Below are 20569 nucleotides of genomic sequence, written 5' to 3'. Positions count from 1 at the left end.
CACATCATCGCATATATAAGTATATATTGATCAGAAGCTACTTCAGTCGACAGCGATCGAAAGATTATAATGTCTTCTGTTGTTTTTCCGGATTTAGCGCATAATCTTATGAGTACGGTAATGGAAAATCTTAATTCTTTTGTAGCAAACGCAAACACGTTCACTATCAAATAATATAACAATAAACATAAGTGAAACAATCAACAATGGGTGGTTTCGCTTTAGCTATTTTCGAGAACAAACACCACATACAGATCTTTTCTTTCCTAACGTTGTAAGTTTCGATCTAGAACGCCATGCGAAATAACTATTGTTTACTTAATTACGATACCGAATGGCGAAGATGCTTTCGTGATACGGGTAATTAAACGTTCCCCCGATGGCTGAATTCGATAGCGAGTTTAACGGAAAGTGCCTCGTACCACGAAGGAGTCTTGCTTTTCACTTGTCGGTTCACTTTCAACCACTCCACACAATAACACACTGATACGCTTGCGCTGACTCGCAAAGATCGCGACTTTACGTTCGAACGAGATTGCGTAGCGTGTTGCTCCCGCGGTTTGCGTTGATCGATCATTAACGTGTGCACGATTTTCTTTTCGTCAGGATGGACGAGAGGGCAGAGCGCAGCACGGTCGACTGACGGTACAGTGAGCGATGTAAATGCCTTGGAAGAACTTATCACGATGAACGATCTCTGGACGGAAGAGGATGCGTACCACCACGAACACCAACCGGAAGAATCGCGATTTAGGTTTATAATATGCATGTAGAAGAGCGTGAAAGGTTTTCCAACTGCTACGAGCTTGCGAATGGGTGATCGATCACGAGCTCGACAAACAGCTCGGATCGATAGCAAAAATTACGCGATCTTCGTACGGGACGGCAGAAGAGCTAATAAATAAACAAAACAAAAAAAAAAGTAACAAAAAACGCATTAGGAAGAAAAGAGCGAAGGTGGAGCGACGTGAAAAAAATATACCAAGGAAGACAAGAAGGGAAGAATTGTTCATCCGATCCGTGTCCAGAGCGTATGCGAAGGAAATAATTAAAAAAAAAGAAATAACGATATATAGCAGAGAATCAGGGGAAGTAAAGTGGGAGAGAGAAATGAAAAAAATGTAAAAGATACACGATGGTGGGTGGATGGGTGGGTGGGGGGAGGGGGGCGTAAAAAAAAGAGGGCTAAAACCTGTGCCGCTAAAACCTGTGGCCGAAACTGCGTTATTTGATGCCCATTCTCCGACATTAATAAAGAATAATATAATAATAATAATGAATTAAATTAATATTATTAATTACTAAACGATTAAGCGACTAAGTCTAGAGTATATAAATACTATATATATAAATATATAAATATATATATAAATATATATATATATTATATATAAATAATTGATAAATATTAGACTATAACGTATGATCCTTAGTGTTTAAGGGCAATGAAACGACGAAGACAGGAGGGACAGAGAGACAGAGAGAGAGAGAGAGAGAGAGAGGTGGGGGGGTGGTGAAAGAAAACGGGAAAAAAGATATGAAAAGAACACAAGAAAATACCAACTTACATACGAATATTATTAATTAATTACTGGTTATTATGTATAACAATTATGACGTTTACAATGATTAACAAAGCAGAAAAAAAAAAATGAAGGATGAAAGCCGCGGGCGCGCAAACTCGCGCGCAATATACATATATATAAATATAAATATAAATATAAATATAAATATGAATATAAATATAAATAAAACAAAAAAATATATAATTATTATTAAAAAAAAAATATATACACACACACGCGTACACGTTCGCACCCGGGAAGAGAGCGTTTCCCTTCCGGGGGCTTTCGTGGGGGATTTCGGGGTTTGCGTTACCAGACGCGCAGGGATGAAAAAAGAAATGGAGAGCGTTGGAAAGAAATTTCTCGAGGACGGCCGGAGAGGGCGAAACGACGCCGCGGAAAGGAGAGAAACCCGAACGGCTGGATGCAGGAGGGGGCAGGAGGGGGCAGGAGGGGGGAGGGGGATTAGGTGGAGGACGACGAAGGGCGACCAGGCAGCCCACGGTGCGGCTTCGCCCTTTTTCTTTGTTTCTCGCGAAACGCGCGTGTCCGCCACTTCTCGACGTGCTCTTTGCCGACTGAATCTCGGGAATGGTACTTCTCTCGCCCCGGCGTCGTCGAACCACTCTTCCCCTTTTCCCGGGTGTGCAACGAGGAGGGAGGAATAAAAAAAAAAAAAAAGAAATGAGAGAGAACGAGGGAGAGCGAGGAACGACGGAAAAGAAAAGAATAAAGCACGGAATAAGGAGGCGCAGAGCTGGCGAGAAAGTTACGTACATGCATAGGCACGCGCGTTTACACGAACGATGTGACGCCGTTAGGATTAACATTTTTCGTCGTTCGCGAGGGGCAAGGTTTTGGGGCGGAAACGCGAGGGCCGACGGAACCAACGACATCCGAACGATTCGGTTTCGCGCCGGCTACAGTAGTTAGACAAACGGGAGAGACAGAGAGAGAAAGTATCGAACGCGTGCGTGAGTGAGAGAATGCTCGACTTTTTGAGTAGACACACGCGTCCATCGACGAGAGAAAATGGAATTGTGGGGGGGGGGGGGGACGTTGGTTTTCACGGGGTCGCATGATGGCGGCTGAACCGTTGGAGGGAACGCTGGTGGGCCCCGAGCGTTTTGTATCGTCGAAAATCTGGCCTCATTCAATGCCGAAATGATGTCCGTTGAATTCAATCGGCTGTTGTATAGCTGTCCAATCGATTTACTTGCATTCACCTCCGTACATACATACTACATATTACCCGTACGCGAATTATTGTATCATTGATTTGCCATAATGGCGTATATGCATGACCCTATAGAGGAGCCAGCGGGAGACATAAGCAACGTTCACCCGACACATATGTCACACACTGTAAACATGTATACGATAACTGCACATATACATACACACACACGGACACGTGCAATCCGCGCACTCACACGTGGCGCATACTAAACGTACACGCGGTTTAACGCGAACACACACGTCACACCCGAAGGAACCCATACGCAACCCCATAAAGTTACGCGACACAAGATTGCGTTAAAGGGAAAAAAAAAAATATATATATACACACATGTATGCAGTTATTATACCGTTCGTCCGCAGTGTACAGAACGTTAGTTGACGGCGAAATCCCGAAACGCCAATTTAACGCGCTAGCGCGCGAGTACGAGAACCGGAGGCCTGGTCGGCACCGCGTGCATTTTTTATGGTGCTAAGCGTTTCATTCGACTGCGTTTACCCATGGCGTGTCAAGCTCGTAAAAAGTACGAATTAGTTAGAAATAACACCGGTGCACGAGGCGTTATATATTCTGTATTTTCTTGAAGATGCAAGTGAACGTGAAGTATTTTACCTGTTTATTTAGCGTGTTATTCGGTCTTGTGAAAATTCATCGTTGAGAGAAGCGATTACGGTAGTTGTCTGTTTTTTTTTTTTTTTTTTTTTTAGTTAACGAGTGTCTGCAGGGCCAGAGCGTCTTCTGTATTCTTCGAATGTATTGTAGTCATTTTATCTTATGAAGGCTAACCATATCTTTTTTCCCCATAGACTGTCAGCTGGTTGCGACATCGTTTATACAGATCGATCGACGCGAATTAAGCGCTTAGGGTGCATATTAAATGCACGGTGTGAACTAGGTCAGACGACGATAGGAGGACGCGAAAAGGACGATACTCCGACGAAAAGCGAGACTGTGCATCTATTCTCTGGATGTGTGAGAGAACGAGAGGGAGAGAAAATGACGGTACGTGTGCGCGAGAGAGTTGTTAAACTATAGGATTATACGAACACCCGGTCATCTAAAATGCCATCGCGATTCGATGTAAAACATAAAGCGAGCTAGCCAAGGAAAGACGCAAACGTGAGAGTATCAGAGTAATTATGTACGGTAGCCTTAATCGAGGAACGACTGGACATCGAATCTTGGATTCGTTCGCGCTTCGAGCATATTCGCTGATTGGAGGGGCAAAGAACGAGGGGTAAAGAATCATGCGGATGCTTCATTCGAATATATTCGCGATCGGATTAGGTTAATTGCGCTCGGGAAGCAGGAAGGTGTACAAAGATGGTGGAATGTTTCCTTCCTTTTGGTGCACACGGTATTACTCGGATCTCGAAGGCGACTGCTGAGTTTTTCTGTACTCGATCACTTCGGTGATTTAAATCTTGATACTCGAATACTTGAGTATTCGAATGTTTTGTACACTGATCGTAGGTATGAATCAAGTTCTTTAAGTTCACCAACCTTATTTTAATTTTGTTTAAGGATGACTCTTTTAGTGGAAGAAATAGAAAGAATATTTAACAATTTTACGCAAAATAATTTCTTATTTATGAATCATATAAACGAAGATTCTCATTTTCCCACAAATATCGTACACAAGAATATTCTTATCACGAACCACCGCAACAAGTATTATGTAATTCGTGTAGCAATATTTGAATACCCAAGTATTCGAAGTTTATTCATAGTATTGGAGCCTCCCTACTTCCGGTGCAGAGAGACCGTCGTACGTAGCTCGTTCTGCGGACTGATTCGCGTAATTCTGTTGGTATCGCTGGATCCCTAAAAGCTGTTTCTCACGGACCTTATCATTGATTACGAATTATTGAATTCCTGCGAGGCGTGAGTCGACGAACGATTATAATTATAATTACCGAAGACGACGGATACACGTGCGACAATTATAGCGCGGTCATTATTGTATTCAACAACAGGGTAAACTAACAAACAAAACAAAAAAATGAAAAAAAAAATGAAAAAAAAGAAAAATGAAAAAGCAAAAAGAGCGGCGAACTTCAAATTGGGACGCGTGTCACGTCGAACGGCGGCCATTTTGTTTTTCTGTGCGCGGGTGTGCGTGCGCGCGATGAGAAAACCGTGAACGGAGAAAAAAAATAAAAAGTTAAATAAATAAATAAACGTATAGTAAAAAAAAGTAAAATAATCGAACGAGTCAATTGTTGCGAACGTTAGCAATACTTCGTCAAGACCACAAATGATAAAAAATGGCAAATAATAAGTTATAACGTGAAAAAGATGAGAAAAAGAAACGAGAAAGAAAATAATAATGTACACGACTAAACTTATATCGCGGATACTAATATTCTTAAGATGGCGACGCGTACGCGCGTGACGGGTGATCCCGCTCGTCCTCGAAAAGTTGATGATGACTCCCTCCCCTCCCTCCACCCCCCCCTCAGACTGAAAGAGAAAGAACCATGGAACGAACCCCGATCGTGTACGTCATTGGCAGAGATGGGCAAAATTCGAATTCCTTTATTATTCTTCTGATATTTTTTTTTAATTTCTACTTTTCCCGTAGCTTTGATCTCTCGACTTTACATTTTGCTAGGTGCCTTACTTTATTTTATTTTTCTATCCTATTGACGCTATTATTATTGTATATATACATTTTTGTCTTCTTATTTTTCTTAAATCTGTATTAATTACACTCTCTCTTTCGCTCAATTAAAATACCTTACGTAGACATTCATGATTCAATACTTAAATAAATATTTGTTAGTTCACCGTAAAACACAACATCGGTCGAAAAGTAAAACGTTATTCGAGACTTTTATCCAAAATTCTGGCCATTCTCAGTCACCGAGTACAACGATGGCAATTTCTTGCAAGCGAAACAAAATGGTAGCTGCTTCGTTACGCACCCAGAGCTAACGCAATCGATGCGTTGGAAAAAAAAAAAATGGAGTGTACGTTTCTGATCAAACGTGGTATCCAGGGAAAACAATTCGAGCGAAAAGAGGAGGGAGATGAAAGATCGGGACAACATCGACGGACCATACACTGGCCAGAGAGATACCGCATGAGCGAATACGAGAAACGAAGAGCTTTTCATTGGCGATGCCTGGTTCAGAATTTTGTTTACGTTTCCATTTTGCCATTCGTTTCCCGAATCGCATAGGAACGCCTTTTGTTACTTTCTTTTTTTGTCGTTACGTTCGTTCGATCCACAAGAGAAATGAGCGAGTTAACTCTTTGCAGCACGAGAGTTTGAATTGTTTCTACTCCGACCAGTCGGAGCAATGACTCCAGCCACTTGAAGCAGCGATTGGAGTCAGTGCTCATCAAGCGCACGTGTGGAGTAAATTGTTGAGTCATTGCACGTAAAGCAAATGTGTAGGGTAAACCGCCGAGTCACCGCTCGCCAAGCACATGCGTGGAGTGAATTAATGGATGCCAGTTATCACCGATGATAATCACAGTTCGCGAATGGGGGAAGGTTTTCTAAGCGATCGCTCGAGCTAGACACCGACGCTGCAAAGAGTTAAACAAGCGTTAAACAGCCGTGTCGGGCGCTTCTTGTATCGCAAAATCGCGCTAATCGTTCCAATAGACGGGGAGACGGACTTCACAAAAGATTAAATGAAACACACACACACACACGCACGAGAAACATGACACTACGGTTCAAAGAACGTGAAATGTAATGGGATCGGTCGTTTACGCGAGGTATCGCTGCTGAAAGGCGAGACAAAAGACGCGGGAGACACACACGCATACACATGCATACATAGACGTAGAGACAAGGAGAAGGCGGTCATAATTAAGTGTACAAGTTGTAACTTTTCGCAGTTAGGATGAAAGGCGTGCTCGAAAGGATTCTGGGTTCCTTGCTAATTAAACTGTGAACCCAGTCGTCTGGATTCCTCCCTATTCAATTGATTGAAGATGACATTTTTTAGAAGTCCTATGATATTATAAAGATTTGTTATAGTTTCTTTTGACACTTTTAAAAGGTACACGTGTTATTTTTTTTAAATTTTATTATAACAGATGGAAGCAGGTTCGAACCCAGACGACTTTCACCGAGGATCCTCGGAAAGAGAATTATTATATATAAATGATATAAATATATACATATTCGAAAGAGATCTACGATTAATTAGAACAAACAAACTGAAGAGAATGCGATCGACATACAGGCGAGTTAATCGCGATGGTGGGGGGAGAGAGAAAAAAAAATGAAGAGGTGAAGCCTGGGGAGGACACAAGTATAGGGAAATGAGAACAAAAGCAAACGGGATATATGTGAGTGCAGTCCACGCGTTTATATTTATAAATATGAAATACATTAATATTGAAATATTACGTCTATATCTACATCTAGTATATATATAAATATATATAAATATAAATATATATATATAAATATAAATATACATAATGAACGGATCGAGGAAGGCAAGAAACTATATTATGTCTATATAATTAAACGATTAAGGCGGCAAACAGACAAACAAAAACAAAAATATGAGGATTACGGAGATTAACAGATATATTGAGCCATTGTTTTATTGCATTTGTATATAATATATAGTTATTGATGTTTTAAAGTGCTAATTATACTATTGTATTGAACATTTTTCGATCGTCACCGATCGTGTAAAGGAGGGCCGAGCGGGGGTGAGACAGGGGTTGATAGAGGGTACAGAGCGAGGCTCGGGAAAGTTGAAACGAACGCGAATGGGAATGATACGCTACCCTCGCGAGCTCGTTGTGCGACATTGCAGTCCAAGTCTCATATTTTACGACGTTTCTTTTTTCTGTTTTTTTTTTTTTTCATTTAACCGGGGACAATTTTTCGCGAAAGAAACCGAATCGATGGCGGCTGAATTGGTGCGAAGAAAGTAAAGTTCGAAGACGTAGCTCGCCGATCGGCCGAGCTCGATCACTCGTCGCGCAAATTACACACACCCTCACACCGAATGCATGTACACGTATGTGAACACACGGATACCAAGACACGCGCATACACACGTATTTATATAAATATAAATATACACGCGTATAAGTGATAAGTAATAATTATGATAATCGAAGAAAGAAATATAAATATATATATATATATATAAACAGCGAGAAGAGAGAGAAGTGGTGATCACAATGTAAAGAGAGTGCGAGGGAAGATGTTGATTAATTAATTAATTCGATTATTGTCGTTCGTTGGTTGAACGGTGAAGTGAAGACAGAAAAGAATCGGAACCACACGACTAAAACAGATTTACAAGTAGTAGATGCGAGTTTTGGTACACGAGCAGACGGCCGATTACACGTATCTGGATACGTACGAAACAATGCAGTGAAATAGCAGCTACTGGAATGGTAACTTAGTCTTAATCGTCGCTTGAGCGCGAGTAGCAGTTGTAATTAACGTTTTTCTTGTTCTTGTTACCATTACTATTAACGTCATCGTGGCGAACACGGTTTTAAGGGAATGGGTAACGCAACACGTGTATTTCATTCGTTTCGGATTCAACCCTTTTTCTCGCACAGTTGAGGAAACTTCAGTTCGTCGTTCCTATTTTATTCTGATCGACAGCTGTGGTCGTGAATGATTTCGACCATCTCACGAAAACCAAGTTGGGGTGTCGTGATGTCGTTCGATCGTACATTTTCTAGAGAATAAAGGAATATCGACTAATATTATAACGAAAAGCCTCACTAAATGAACGAACGATATAATCAAGTACATCTAAATGATTGTACGCGTTAAATTATGTGCATCATCTTAACACGGTCTATGCTTGCATCAAAATTCTATAGAAGATCATCATTCTGACGTAATCGATTACGTTCTCTATCAATAATAAAAAAAAAAACAATTCCTCTTTTGGGACAGAGACGAATAAACTCAAACGATTCAAGTTACGTTTAATTCTATTTCCTTCCAGACGATAGCCCTCTGAATTTTACATTGTTTTTTACAAAATTATAAAATTGAATTATGGTTTATGTATACGTGTAATATTCGGTTAATAACCTACTTGATTGATAAGCAACTGAACCTACAGGGTTACCAGATATCTCCCCTCTCGAATCTTTTCAATATTTCTTCCCCAAACTTTCCAGGCGTTCCCCATTCGCATAATGCAATAGAGGGATAGAACTTCTCGACCGCGCGTTTCCCTGCGACATAACGAGAACACTACTTCTCCAGAGAAATTTACGCGCGCACACACCGGCACGTGCATGCAAACACGATCAAACTCGTCCGAGTGAACCAAACGTGGTTAAATAAAACTAACTCGTGTTCGAGTAGCCAGCGAGCATTAATTGTCATTCGAACATATTCGGCCATATCGAGGACTCATGGAAATCGAAAATTTAATTTACTTAATTTGTCGATGAGAGTACAAACGGAGTAAGAGGTAAAAAATCAATTATTAGGCTTCGCTTTGTTTCACGGATTCGTCGATATCGATCCTTCGATCACTTTCTGCGCACCCTCTGTTTCTTGGCTGCTGATATGTTTCCTAGAACGATTAGTATAGCGTACTCCATCGCTGCGCGACGCGAATCCGCGCAGTTTTCGTTTTGGTTTCCTCGAACCGACACAGCTGACGGGACAGGAGTTACGTGCGTTCGTCGTACGAACGACGCGATGTCGCAACGTTCGAATGAAAACAACCCCCGTCGCTCTACGCGCGATGTGAATGAGTCGAGTAAGAGAGAAAGAGAGAACGTCTGCGTGAGACAGAGTGTGTGGAACGAACTCGCAAAAGTCCGTAGATAGATAGACAATTTTCGAAACGTCGTTTTCGTGCGTACGAGACAAAAAAATAAACATCACCGAATCTTGCTGCGACCAGACACCCACGCCTTGGGCGTCTCTCTCCTCGCCGGGTGGCTGAAATTTGTCTTTAACTTCCGGCTTCTGGTGTTCTCTTTGCCTCTACGGACCGAAGAGACAGGGGAAAGCGGTCCAACGAGGTCACGATCCAATCGATGGAATTTCAAGTCAGTTGTAATATAATCGATCGATCCGGGATCGTGGCTCTCGACGCAGAAATGGGCAAAATTATTGGGATGGAGGTTTCGAGTAAGGAATGAAAGATGTTTCCTCGTTACTCGTTGAATAAAAAGTCGAATTGGTATCGTAGAATGAAAAATATTTCACAGTGGACGATTAAAGATTCGTTCCATCGAATAAATTATCGTAGGTTGGTTTTATTCGTCGTTTGTTCGGATAATATTTTGCCCATTTCTGGCTCGACGGCGTTTAAGTGAATCGTCGCAGCCAAGATGTAGGGTAAGGGATCCTACATAAGAGTTACTTTTACTCGTGCGTCAAGGGAACATGTGGGCTTTACGAAGAGCTCACGCGTTTATCATTATTATTATTATTATTATTAATATTATTATTATTGATATTATTATTTTTGTTTTTCTTTTCTGTTGACTTATGTATTGTAAGAATTATTATTGCTATTGATCATTATTACGACTAATGTTATTATTGGATGGTATTGCCACAATACGTCCGCTATCGTTTGCTATCTGTCAGAAAACGCAATAATCGCTGTGTTACGAATACGATTGTCCGTTGTATTCGAGGTGACTTCGTTTTTTCAAGTTTTTACCGTGAACGCGGCTCCAAGGAAATCGCACGGCTCGTTTTGCGTGACCAAAACGAGATTAATCCGTGTAACTTCCGCGTGCCAACGCTCCAAAACGGCGATCGAAAAGAAAACAAACGATTATATGTAGAAAAAGTGTTCCCCTCGGATCGGTAGGGGAATCTGTTCAACCTTTTCACTGCTGAATCGATCAGTGGTAGAAAATGTTTTGTCGTATTAATTTCACACATTACTCTGTAACAATTCTATTTATAGATACATGTAAAAATTGAGCAAACGAGTAAAAAGATGTTAAAAGATTGTCCACGAAAGTCGAAACGTTTATATACCTGGTGTTCTCTTTAGTTTTAGCGTTTAGATTAATCTACTCGAAGGCAGCAGTTAAAGGGTTGACATAAGCATCGATGGACCGAACGCTCGTCGCTCGTTACCGATTTTAGCTAATTAAAAAAAAAAAGTCCAAACCAACGGCGAACCGAGCGATTCGTTGGGGCCACGGGCCGAACGCAATGTAAACGTAACCTTCATACGATATGTATGTATATAATATATTATATATGCAAGCGCAAAGCATAATTATTACGATAAATATATTAATCATGTAATTACACGTGCACACGTTCGGATGCGCAGTTATTTACATGTAATCTGTTAATATTCTTCCTGCGTGCAACAAGGACAACAGCCACGAGCTTCGATGAAGTTTTGCTAACCGTCGTACGGCGACCGCATACGAGTTTTGATTCAATACTCTCGCTGTTATCGAAATTAGTTTCATCTAGGCGCCCGTGGAACGTTCGCGCGATTGTCCTGCGCTCGATTCGCTGGAAACGGTGAATACTGGAACCCATTCAATGCGCCAGCGTCGATGGTCCGATTCGCGCGTTGATACTTCACTAGTCAAAGCGTGAAAATTTCGATAATTATTTCTCCCGTTGATAAAGGACTGCGAAACGAGGATCGAAGAACGTTCTCAGCCGTTATTTCGCACTTTTCCGTGCTCTCGAACCGATTGGTCGAACGCTTTCGTGACCCTCGATGAATCTTCAACCCCTTTCGCTCCTAACATTCGTTTTACTACCAAGATCATACGCATATTATACATGTGACTGTATTATTGTATTGGGTTGATTCATTGGTTTGTTCACTTACAATTCATTTTCAAATATATTATTATATAATAAATCTTAATCGATTATATAATCACCATCGTCGATTATCACTTGTTCCTATTCAGCAGGCAAATTAAAAATGGATACCTACAAGAGGTTCCTCCGAGAGCATGATTATTCGTTACCTGCAGCGGGACACATTTATGAATCAACCCAATAATTAGAGGAAGGAAGAGCAAGTTAATTTGTTACTTAAAATAATCCTATGTTACCATAGTAATCCCTTAAACGCATTCACGTGTCAGTGGAAAGTGGACGTGCGAATCCAATTAGCCATAAACAAAACGTAGAAGGGAGTGCAAGGGGTTAACAATCTCTTATCGTCGTTTTGCGTTCCTCTTATACCCGCAGTACGCGACTCGGTTGCACGCTATTCAGTCGCACGACGTCTACACTCTTCGCCTATCGTGACTTTCTTCGTTTACGCTATTATATCATCGCTCCAGTTTTGCGGTAAATGTTCGGTACCCATTCGTGCAACCCGCGAAGGGAAACGCGATAGCAGCCATTACGCAACGTTTCTTCCTAGGATACTCTTCCCCATCGTGACTGTGTTCGAATCGGTCAAAACCGAGTTGTTACACTTCAAAACGTTCGTTTCGCTCGCTCCCAGACAGAAATGGGCAAATTTTTAGTCGAAGAATATAAAAAATATTTATTTAATCGAATAGTTAATCAAATCAAATTGTTCTCGATGTGAAATACAATTTCGTTATACAATAGACGACTTTAATTTTTATTAAAAACGGTCGAAAGTTGTTCACCTTGAATTTGTTGAATATTATTCGAGATATTTTATCTACGTAACAATTTTGCCCATTTCTGCTTCCAGATCGGAGATACGAATCGATACATAAGAGCAAAATCGCGTATCTTCGGGGAAACCCCGTAGCAGTCGTGGTCGCTGAACAAAAAACGAAACGTATTTTTGTTCGCGTTACTCGTTCATTTTCCTATCTCACGTATCAAAAACAGATCTTATTGGGATCCGCAAATTTGTTTCGTAGCTTAACGCTGTACCCGTCACTGATACGCCGTTCGATTCTTTTTGTCGCGATATCCTCCGGCGTTTTTTTTTTTATTTTTATTTTTTTTTTATTTTTCTTCTATCGAGCATTTAGCGACGACGTTATTACGATATCGTGAATTGTGCCATTTACTCCCCCGTTGTTTTCTCTTCTTTCTTTTCATTTGAAATTTTATTTTATCTCCGCGGCACGAAACGAACAGTCACGTTAAAAACGTACACGCGAACATACCTGAATTACACGAGCACAATTTCATTCTCCTCTTCTGCAAGGTAAACGGTGTAAAGAAGAAATAAACATAAATAAGAACAAAAACAAAAAAGAAAGAAATAAAAGAATAAAAAGTTCTCGCGGAACTTGTAATACGAAATTATGAGAGAAGAACAAGAAGTCTGAGAAGCAATTTTAAATCGATTCGAAATTTTTAAGGGGAAGGGGGGAGGGGGAGGGGGAGGAAACCTCATCGTGATCGTTGTGTGTATGTGTGAGAGACGAAATATATAGTTAACGAATTTCGAGCACTCGCTTCTCCCGATTCGTCGTCTTTACCTTTGTGATATATTTTTCTTTCGTTTCGTGGAAACAAATGATGAACACACACGCATTCACATACAAAAATACACACCACAGACGCATACCCCCGAATGTTTCGTGTACACGGCATGTTATGAATTCCGGGAGCTTGTGAATTCTCTCGTCGTTTCGCGATCGTCGCGCTAGGGAACTATAATAGTCGCGATTCTGTTGCAACACGCGGCACGGAACGAGAAACTTTTTAAAAATATTTTTTACGAACGCCTCGCGATGAGACGAGCAACAAAAAAAAAAGAAGGCGGAATAGCATGAGAGATGATGAAAAAAAAAATAAACAAATAAAAAAAAAACGGAAGCTCGGCGGCATGGTACAGCTTGCGATGAGGAAACTTGCAATATAACAAGCAATAAATAAGCCACTTTTAATTCCATGTATATTAAACAATTATGTGGATGCTTAATGAGATTTATTGAATTAAACGAGCAAAACCAACAACTAAGACGAAATACCGATTTTACATATTCTTACTAATCGTAAACGATTACAATACGTATAGTACGGCATAACTAAAGAAAAAAAAAAAAAATTATACGATTATGTATCGATTTAAAAAGAGCAGATAAAGAAAAAAAATGGTAAATAAATAATAATTAAAGAAACGTGCGCCGACGGGCGACCGTTCGGCGGACGGGTAATCTAATCTACATAAGTAGGTAAAGGTTTCAATTTTACACTACCGATAATAACGACATAACGGTAAGGCTCTATATAAGATATAATGATAATTTATAATAATTATAATGTTGTACAGAATATTTATGAAAGGCGCGCTGCTGGCGAAAGAGCCGCGCGTTTCCTCTGTGTTCGTTGGTCGCGTGCCGTGACGATAAAAGACATGAAAGGGGAAAGGCGTTGATGAAATGAGGATGAAAACGACAAAATAACAAATAGAGAAACGAGAATAACGTTTGCCCTTCGCGTAATCAATAAATCGTTGGAATTATTCGTGAATCAAGGATCGAAAATTTCCAGACATTTACAAGTGTGCGTGAAACGCGCGACTCTCTATCCAAAAGCGGCCAGACTATAATGGATGTTTTGTAAGATAAAGCAAAACGATCACGGATTATATTGAGATCGTGTTCAGAGAAGTGTACAGTCGAATTAACTCGACGACGCCTTTCTCGGTGGAAGAAATATAACAAAAACAACAAAAACACGAATGACGAGAAACGAGAAATGCGTACCGCGGATCATTTCTTCCGCGAATATTTGAGCGTTCGCGGCGTTGTGGTGGGCGAATTACGGCTCCCCGAGATTGAACGGGGGTGGAGATTAAAAAGATAAAAAAAAAAAAAGTGAAGCAAAAAATAGAAACAAAAGATAGAAAATGAGAGAATTTATCCGCCGCGGGTGTGGCGTAAGAAAAGGCCCATAATCTAATTCATTGTGTATGTATACAGACAAAAGTAAATATAATATTGCGATTATAAATATTAAACTAATAAAGAATAACAATATTGTATCCCTCTGTACATATAAATATATATTACAATACGACGATTATTACTATATGATTTATTATAAATATATATACATAAATATAAATATATCTCATAAATTCACATTATTATGTTTATTATTGTTTACTTATTATTATTAAAATTATTATCATTGCGATGATAACGAGGATGATGATGATTATTATTATTATTATGATAATATTATTAATATTTAAGAAAAGGTTCACAACGTGCCGTGTGTATGTGGGAATAAAATATATAATATAATGGACATTGTTCAATTCAATCTAACGTCTTTGTTGTTTTTCTCATCCCTGATCCCTTCTACCGCAAACGCAACTTTTACATAAGATTCTCTTATTTCTCAGTTCAACACGAACTAGACAGTTCATGACACTTCCCTAAAATAATTGATTTTCTTTTTCCATTAACGTAAGAGTTATATCTAAATGCGCCAAATTATAGATCAATTAATTATACATTTATCGCAATTTGTTTGCATCGAAGAGAATCAGCAAAAACTAAAATAATTTCATGATACTACTTTCTAGAAAACTATAAAGCGAGGCTCTTCGCATTTATCGCATTCATACTTGCCGGTTAGAACGAGAACGAGACATCGATTAGTCGATTACGCCAGTATGGCGTCGACCATGAGTAGCTGTCATGCATTCTGTTATCACTATTTTGAGTGCACCTGTCAAATGTGACATGAGTTTTCATTTAAACATCACACGTCAACTCGATCGTTAACATAATTCACCGTTCACAACAAAATGGGTATTTTCTTTTCGAAGAAAAAACCTGCGAGTCGCGTAACCGAACATGATAAAGCTGTTTTGGTAAGTCCTTTCCCAATTTCCTAACCTCTCTAACCTCATCGTTTTCTCGTTCATTAAATTACCGTGTTTTTTACAGCAATTAAAACATTCTAGAGATAAGATTAAACAGTATCAACGAAAAATCGAACAAACACTTGAAAAGGAACGATTACTTGCCAAGAAACTAATACAAAATGGACAAAAAGAGTAAGTATTAAATTTTAATGTGTCTGTATTTCGATTTAATGAGCTGTTGTACATATTTTGAAGTATTTTAAACATTTTTTAGTCGAGCTTTACTTCTGTTACGGAAAAAGAAGTTCCAAGAGCAACTGCTGTCAAAGACAGATGGACAGCTTGAAAATCTTGAGCGCATGGTTCATGACTTAGAGTTTGCACAAGTAGAATTAAAGGTTATTGATGGCTTAAAAGTAGGCAATACCGCATTGAAGAAGTTACATGATTTACTGTCAATTGATGAGATCGAAAAAGTTATGGAAGAAACTAACGAAGGCATAGAAAAACAGAGAGAAATAAATGAAGTATTGTTAGGAGCGCTTACACAAGAAGATGAGAGCGAAGTTGAAGCAGAACTTGATGCACTTTTGGATGCTGAAATTAAAGAGAAAGCACCAGAAGTTCCAAAGGATGTGCAAGAAATACCAGAAGATGTAACATTGCCAGATGTACCAGAAGAATTACCAGAAAAGAAAAAAGGTGAGGTGTTTCTATGGTTATATAATATTTGCTTTGTGTTACAGAATACATATTCAATTGGTTTTGATTTTGTGTTTCAGAACGTACAAAAGAAAATGCGCCAGAGGCTATCGCTCTAGAAGCATGAAATATTAAGTATCATTATTTAAATGTTTATTCTATTGGCACTTTGCGCAAAGGTCTATGTATATATGTACAGTACCTTGTATGTAAGGCTGAGCATGAAATTTAATTCACGCTCGGAGATTCGTAGAATCTAATTGAAAGAATCGAAGTTACTTTTGTTAGCAAAATGTCTGTTAAAGACTGTTTTCCATTATACAGTGTGCATACGTCATTTCAGTGTAGCGAGGAAAGATTTCAAAACAGTGGGTATATGATCCAGGCAATTGTACATTATCTCACATATTATATGCTGTGTACGTTTTACAATGTTAATTATATTTGTACTACCTTCTATGTACAAATACATTTTCATCTCATTGGCCTCTCTTATATATGGGTATACAAAAAGTGCAAAAGGTTCAAACATTTTAATAAATACGATTTTCTTTACAAAGTGTCCTCTGAGTCAATAAGAATCTAATCATTCTACAATAAATTATTCAAAATTCAAAAATATGTTATTTGAATTTTTCCTACAATAAAATTTGCATAGCATTTTTCGTTCATACTCGATCCCTGATAAAGAATACACGGTAATAGAAGGTCACACGTGACAAGTTAGCGTAAATTATTCAGAGTCCGATTTTGAATTTTTCCTACAATAAAATTTGCATAGCATTTTTCGTTCATTCTCGATCCCTGATAAAGAATACACGGTAATAGAAGGTCACACGTGACAAGTTAGCGTAAATTATTCAGAGTCCGATAAGATAAACCGCTTCTGATGCACTCCAACATACGTTATTGCCTAGGAATTATTTTGCGCCTTCTAACCTTTTTTGCATTCATGCTCTTACTTTATTACGGTTTCGTAAACAACGAAGATAATAGAAATACGCAAACAAATACAAGTGTATTTCTGTGATTATGTGCATTTTGATTTATCTAGAAAAGTTATTCCTCAATCGTTGATAGTTGTATAACTCAACATTGTTTTTTTTTTTTATGGAAAGTGAAATAGGAAAGAATAAATTCTATTTAGCTGTACTTACCTAAGTTTGCAGAAAGGAGATCGTGAGACGCTCCGAGCAATTGTGTTATACAACGTCATAATTTCATACAAATTGACCTGTGCTTCACTGTAATCTACATAATTAGACAAACACTTCGCAGCGGTGCTTATTAGGCGCCATGCACGATGTGACGGACTACGTAATTCGTTCAAAAATTTCGTGTGTCATTCGCATACTTCCATTGACGCCAATAACGTGGTACCGCTCACAAATTGTTACGCCCTTCCTTCTTCCCCGATTTTGTAATTTTGCAGCTTGATAGAGCGACTAAAAGTAATGGATACAAGTTACTCTCAGCGGTGGTAACTCTGGTTTGACGTCACAGCGTATCGTGGTCTACATGTAATTAGCTCTCATAAATCAATTGAATCGCTTATGAATCCATTAAGCTGGATATGCAGAGTACGATAGCTAGATCTTTTTTTTTCTACTCCTTTTCGGATTATTATATGCTTTTAAATTCGTTGGTCTTCAAGTATATCGATAGTATTTAGAGTGAAAGAATTAATGTAGAATTAGGTGTATCTACTTATACTGTAAAATTATAGTATTTCAAATTATATACGTACATTGTTTTTTAACGTCTTGAGTATTGAGCTACTTATTAGGAAAGCAAAATTAAACATAATTCGTGGTCAGAGTTGGTAAATAATAACTAAAGTCCCATTAGGTATTAACTATTTAAGTGATTAAGATAGCTGTACACAAAGAACAGAATGAAGAATGTTGACTCTTTCTTCATAAGCAATTAAAGAATATTTTTTATTCAGTGATTGATGATGATGGCTCTGTAAAATCAAAGTAAACCATATTTTGTCTGTCTCGCTCCAAAGACCAAGAAGTGTTTCTTCGCTTCTAATCACATCGACATGTGTTAGATTAACCGAGCAAAATAGTACGATAGTTTTGACCTTTCTGTCATGTCATCCTGTATAAATGAACCGATGACCGAGTTTGAAGTTTAAGGCGTTCTAAAACCATCACGACCTTCGCTGCTCTCCGTTCGAGCTCATTTTACCCATGTCGCGGCTCCATTGTCGCCCTACCCTGGTTGACAAGCATGAATTTTTTAGTAAACGCGTGCTCCAAGATTCGATTTCTAGATTTACTTATACGGAATTGAAGCAACCGAGTCTCCAACTCTTTGCACTTATAGGCCGCATGAATATCTTACGAAGGCGCGTGTGAACCGCAACGGAACGTTCAGCAAATTACGCGTCGTACTCGTTGAATACCGTAAACGTTTATTTCACGAGCGGTTAAATACGATCGCATCCGAAGTTATGCAATTTGGAAGCAATTTGTCGCCTTCGTCAGCGGGAGGTATTTTATGATACTTTCATCGCGCTGTATATCTCTTTGAAATCCTGTTAATATAACCGCGAAATCCTCTGATTACGCGTTTAATACGACGACTAGGGTTCGCGAACAATAATATTTAACGTCTAGATGGATCGTGTCGCACGATGTCAACGTTTAACGATTTCGTTGATCGCGTAAGTCCTATTTGCACGAAGAAGAACGTCACTTCAATAGGAGGTGTCCGACGTATTTAACTTCATCTGGTGAATCCAGATAAGACCAGCTTACGGCGCCAATAACAACGCTCAAATTGTTTCAACAAATCGCGAGGCGCCTCGAGTATCGTTTTAGAGGGTTCCGGCGATTAACACAATTCCAATGGTCAGGGACGATCAACCTGACAGCACGCTTCTGGTGATCAAGCTGTAATCAGCGATAAGCAGTTATCGATTATCGATTAATCATATTCCTCGTCTGGCATTCCATTAATAAAGATATTCTTCCGTGCTCGTTACTACCTCGATTACTCGCTGACTTGTCATTTGTTTATTAATATTCGAAGTTTGAGGAAGGAAACTTTTTTATCACAGATGACAGGAGCTTCGAAGAATGATTAATAGGCCTCCGCGATCACTCGTACTTATGCTTCTCTGTCCGTATATTCCTGAGGTGGTTGACTTCTTGGAGGAAAAGTATTAGGAAGAAGCATGGCTTTTAATTGAAATTAATAAGAATAGGAAAGGTTTCTAATTATACACGACGAAGCAGGTAAACTGTTACGGAACGATAGCAACTGTTTTAATTAATTTCTTGAGGCAATAGAAAATGTAATTTCATTTTAATCACTCTGTCAGTTTCCCTACGAAGAGAAAAGCATTCCATGGAATTCTTTCATGTCAACATAGTGCATTACGTGGGTGATCGATGTTTACGGATGCAATAAAATTGCGGAAAATCACCGCGTTCGTCGGAAGTCGGGAAATTGAATGCACAAACCGCCACCGATCGCATGAAACGAGGGATCCGAGGTTCTGGAGAATGATGCATACCAATCGAACGGCCGCACGTTGCGCGCGTGGCCAGCAGTAAATCGCGGGAAGTGCCGCGGCCTCATGATATTTAAAATGACGCCTGTGCGGATCAGCGGTTCCGTATTTAAAACCAGATGACCTTCGAGAACGGGAGAGAGACGAGGAGAATGGAGGAACGGCCATGGAACGGGATGCCTCGACTAACATCGAACTCTGGTTGTAGCCGTACCTATCCAACCGAGGATGGCGTCGACCTACACTCGCGGAAAGTATGTTGACGCGGTTGAAAAATGCGTGTTTTGAGAGAACAACAATGTAAACACGAGGGTTGCCAAAACCACGATGGATATTTTACTTTATGCTTCCTGATTCGTACCACTTTGTACGCAGATTGATATCGAAAGTTGCCGCTTGATCTTGAAGACATTTATTAGTGTATGTCAATGTTTGAGAATACGCTAGTTCATTCACAAAATTATACATTTAGTACTAGCAATTTTGTGAATGATCGCATAAAATGTAGTTGTGCCAAAAATATGGGTGTCAAGCTTTTAGAAGAAATTAATTCGTTCACAAAATTACTTCTCCAAGAGTAACAACTTTATGGATGAACGTATACAGCATATCTAAAATGATTTCATCAGTTGAAAATGACTGTGACGGTATTCCGCCTATAGGCAGCCGCAGCTGAGATCACTTAAAAGTGTCAATCTTGCTATTAGCATCGATTTTCTCGTCGCTACGCCGTTGCAGCATTGAATCATGAACGATTTTACTGGAAATGAATGAGACGTGATTTCGTCGCGCATTTTTCTCT

At 39.4% G+C, this 20569-nt stretch overlaps 2 protein-coding genes across 8 annotated transcripts in view; both read left to right on the top strand.

The window, feature by feature from the left end:
- LOC128873116 (RNA-binding protein Musashi homolog Rbp6) overlaps positions 1–14974 on the top strand; it is a 760808-nt gene extending 745834 nt beyond the window's left edge. For all 7 annotated transcript variants that reach the window (XM_054116431.1, XM_054116430.1, XM_054116427.1 and 4 more), the window contains one exon: positions 607–14974. The gene's annotated coding sequence lies outside the window, so the exon portion shown is untranslated. The remainder of the gene's footprint in view (positions 1–606) is intronic.
- Positions 14975–15333: 359 nt separating this feature from the next.
- Positions 15334–16803, top strand: LOC128873117 (charged multivesicular body protein 6). Its single transcript, XM_054116434.1, has 4 exons — positions 15334–15545; positions 15622–15731; positions 15814–16241; positions 16322–16803. Exons 1-4 carry the CDS (start codon positions 15480–15482, stop codon positions 16366–16368), a joined length of 651 nt encoding a protein of 216 aa, XP_053972409.1. The 5' UTR covers positions 15334–15479; the 3' UTR covers positions 16369–16803.
- The last annotated feature ends 3766 nt before the right edge of the window (positions 16804–20569 follow it).

The sequence above is a fragment of the Hylaeus volcanicus genome, chromosome 3 (assembly GCF_026283585.1).
Source record: "Hylaeus volcanicus isolate JK05 chromosome 3, UHH_iyHylVolc1.0_haploid, whole genome shotgun sequence".
Taxonomy (NCBI): Eukaryota; Metazoa; Arthropoda; class Insecta; order Hymenoptera; family Colletidae; genus Hylaeus; species Hylaeus volcanicus.
The sequence above is the reverse complement of the archived record's forward strand: the minus strand, read 5'-3'. Positions and strand labels throughout refer to the sequence as shown.

What these genes read in the sequence shown, in the direction of transcription:
- LOC128873117 (XM_054116434.1), top strand. Translation starts at nt 15,480, where the DNA reads ATGGGTATTTTCTTTTCGAAGAAAAAACCTGCGAGTCGCGTAACCGAA. An exon ending in AACATGATAAAGCTGTTTTG is followed by an intron (nt 15,546 to 15,621) that starts GTAAGTCCTTTC and finishes TGTTTTTTACAG; the next exon opens with CAATTAAAACATTCTAGAGA. An exon ending in ATTACCAGAAAAGAAAAAAG is followed by an intron (nt 16,242 to 16,321) that starts GTGAGGTGTTTC and finishes TTTGTGTTTCAG; the next exon opens with AACGTACAAAAGAAAATGCG.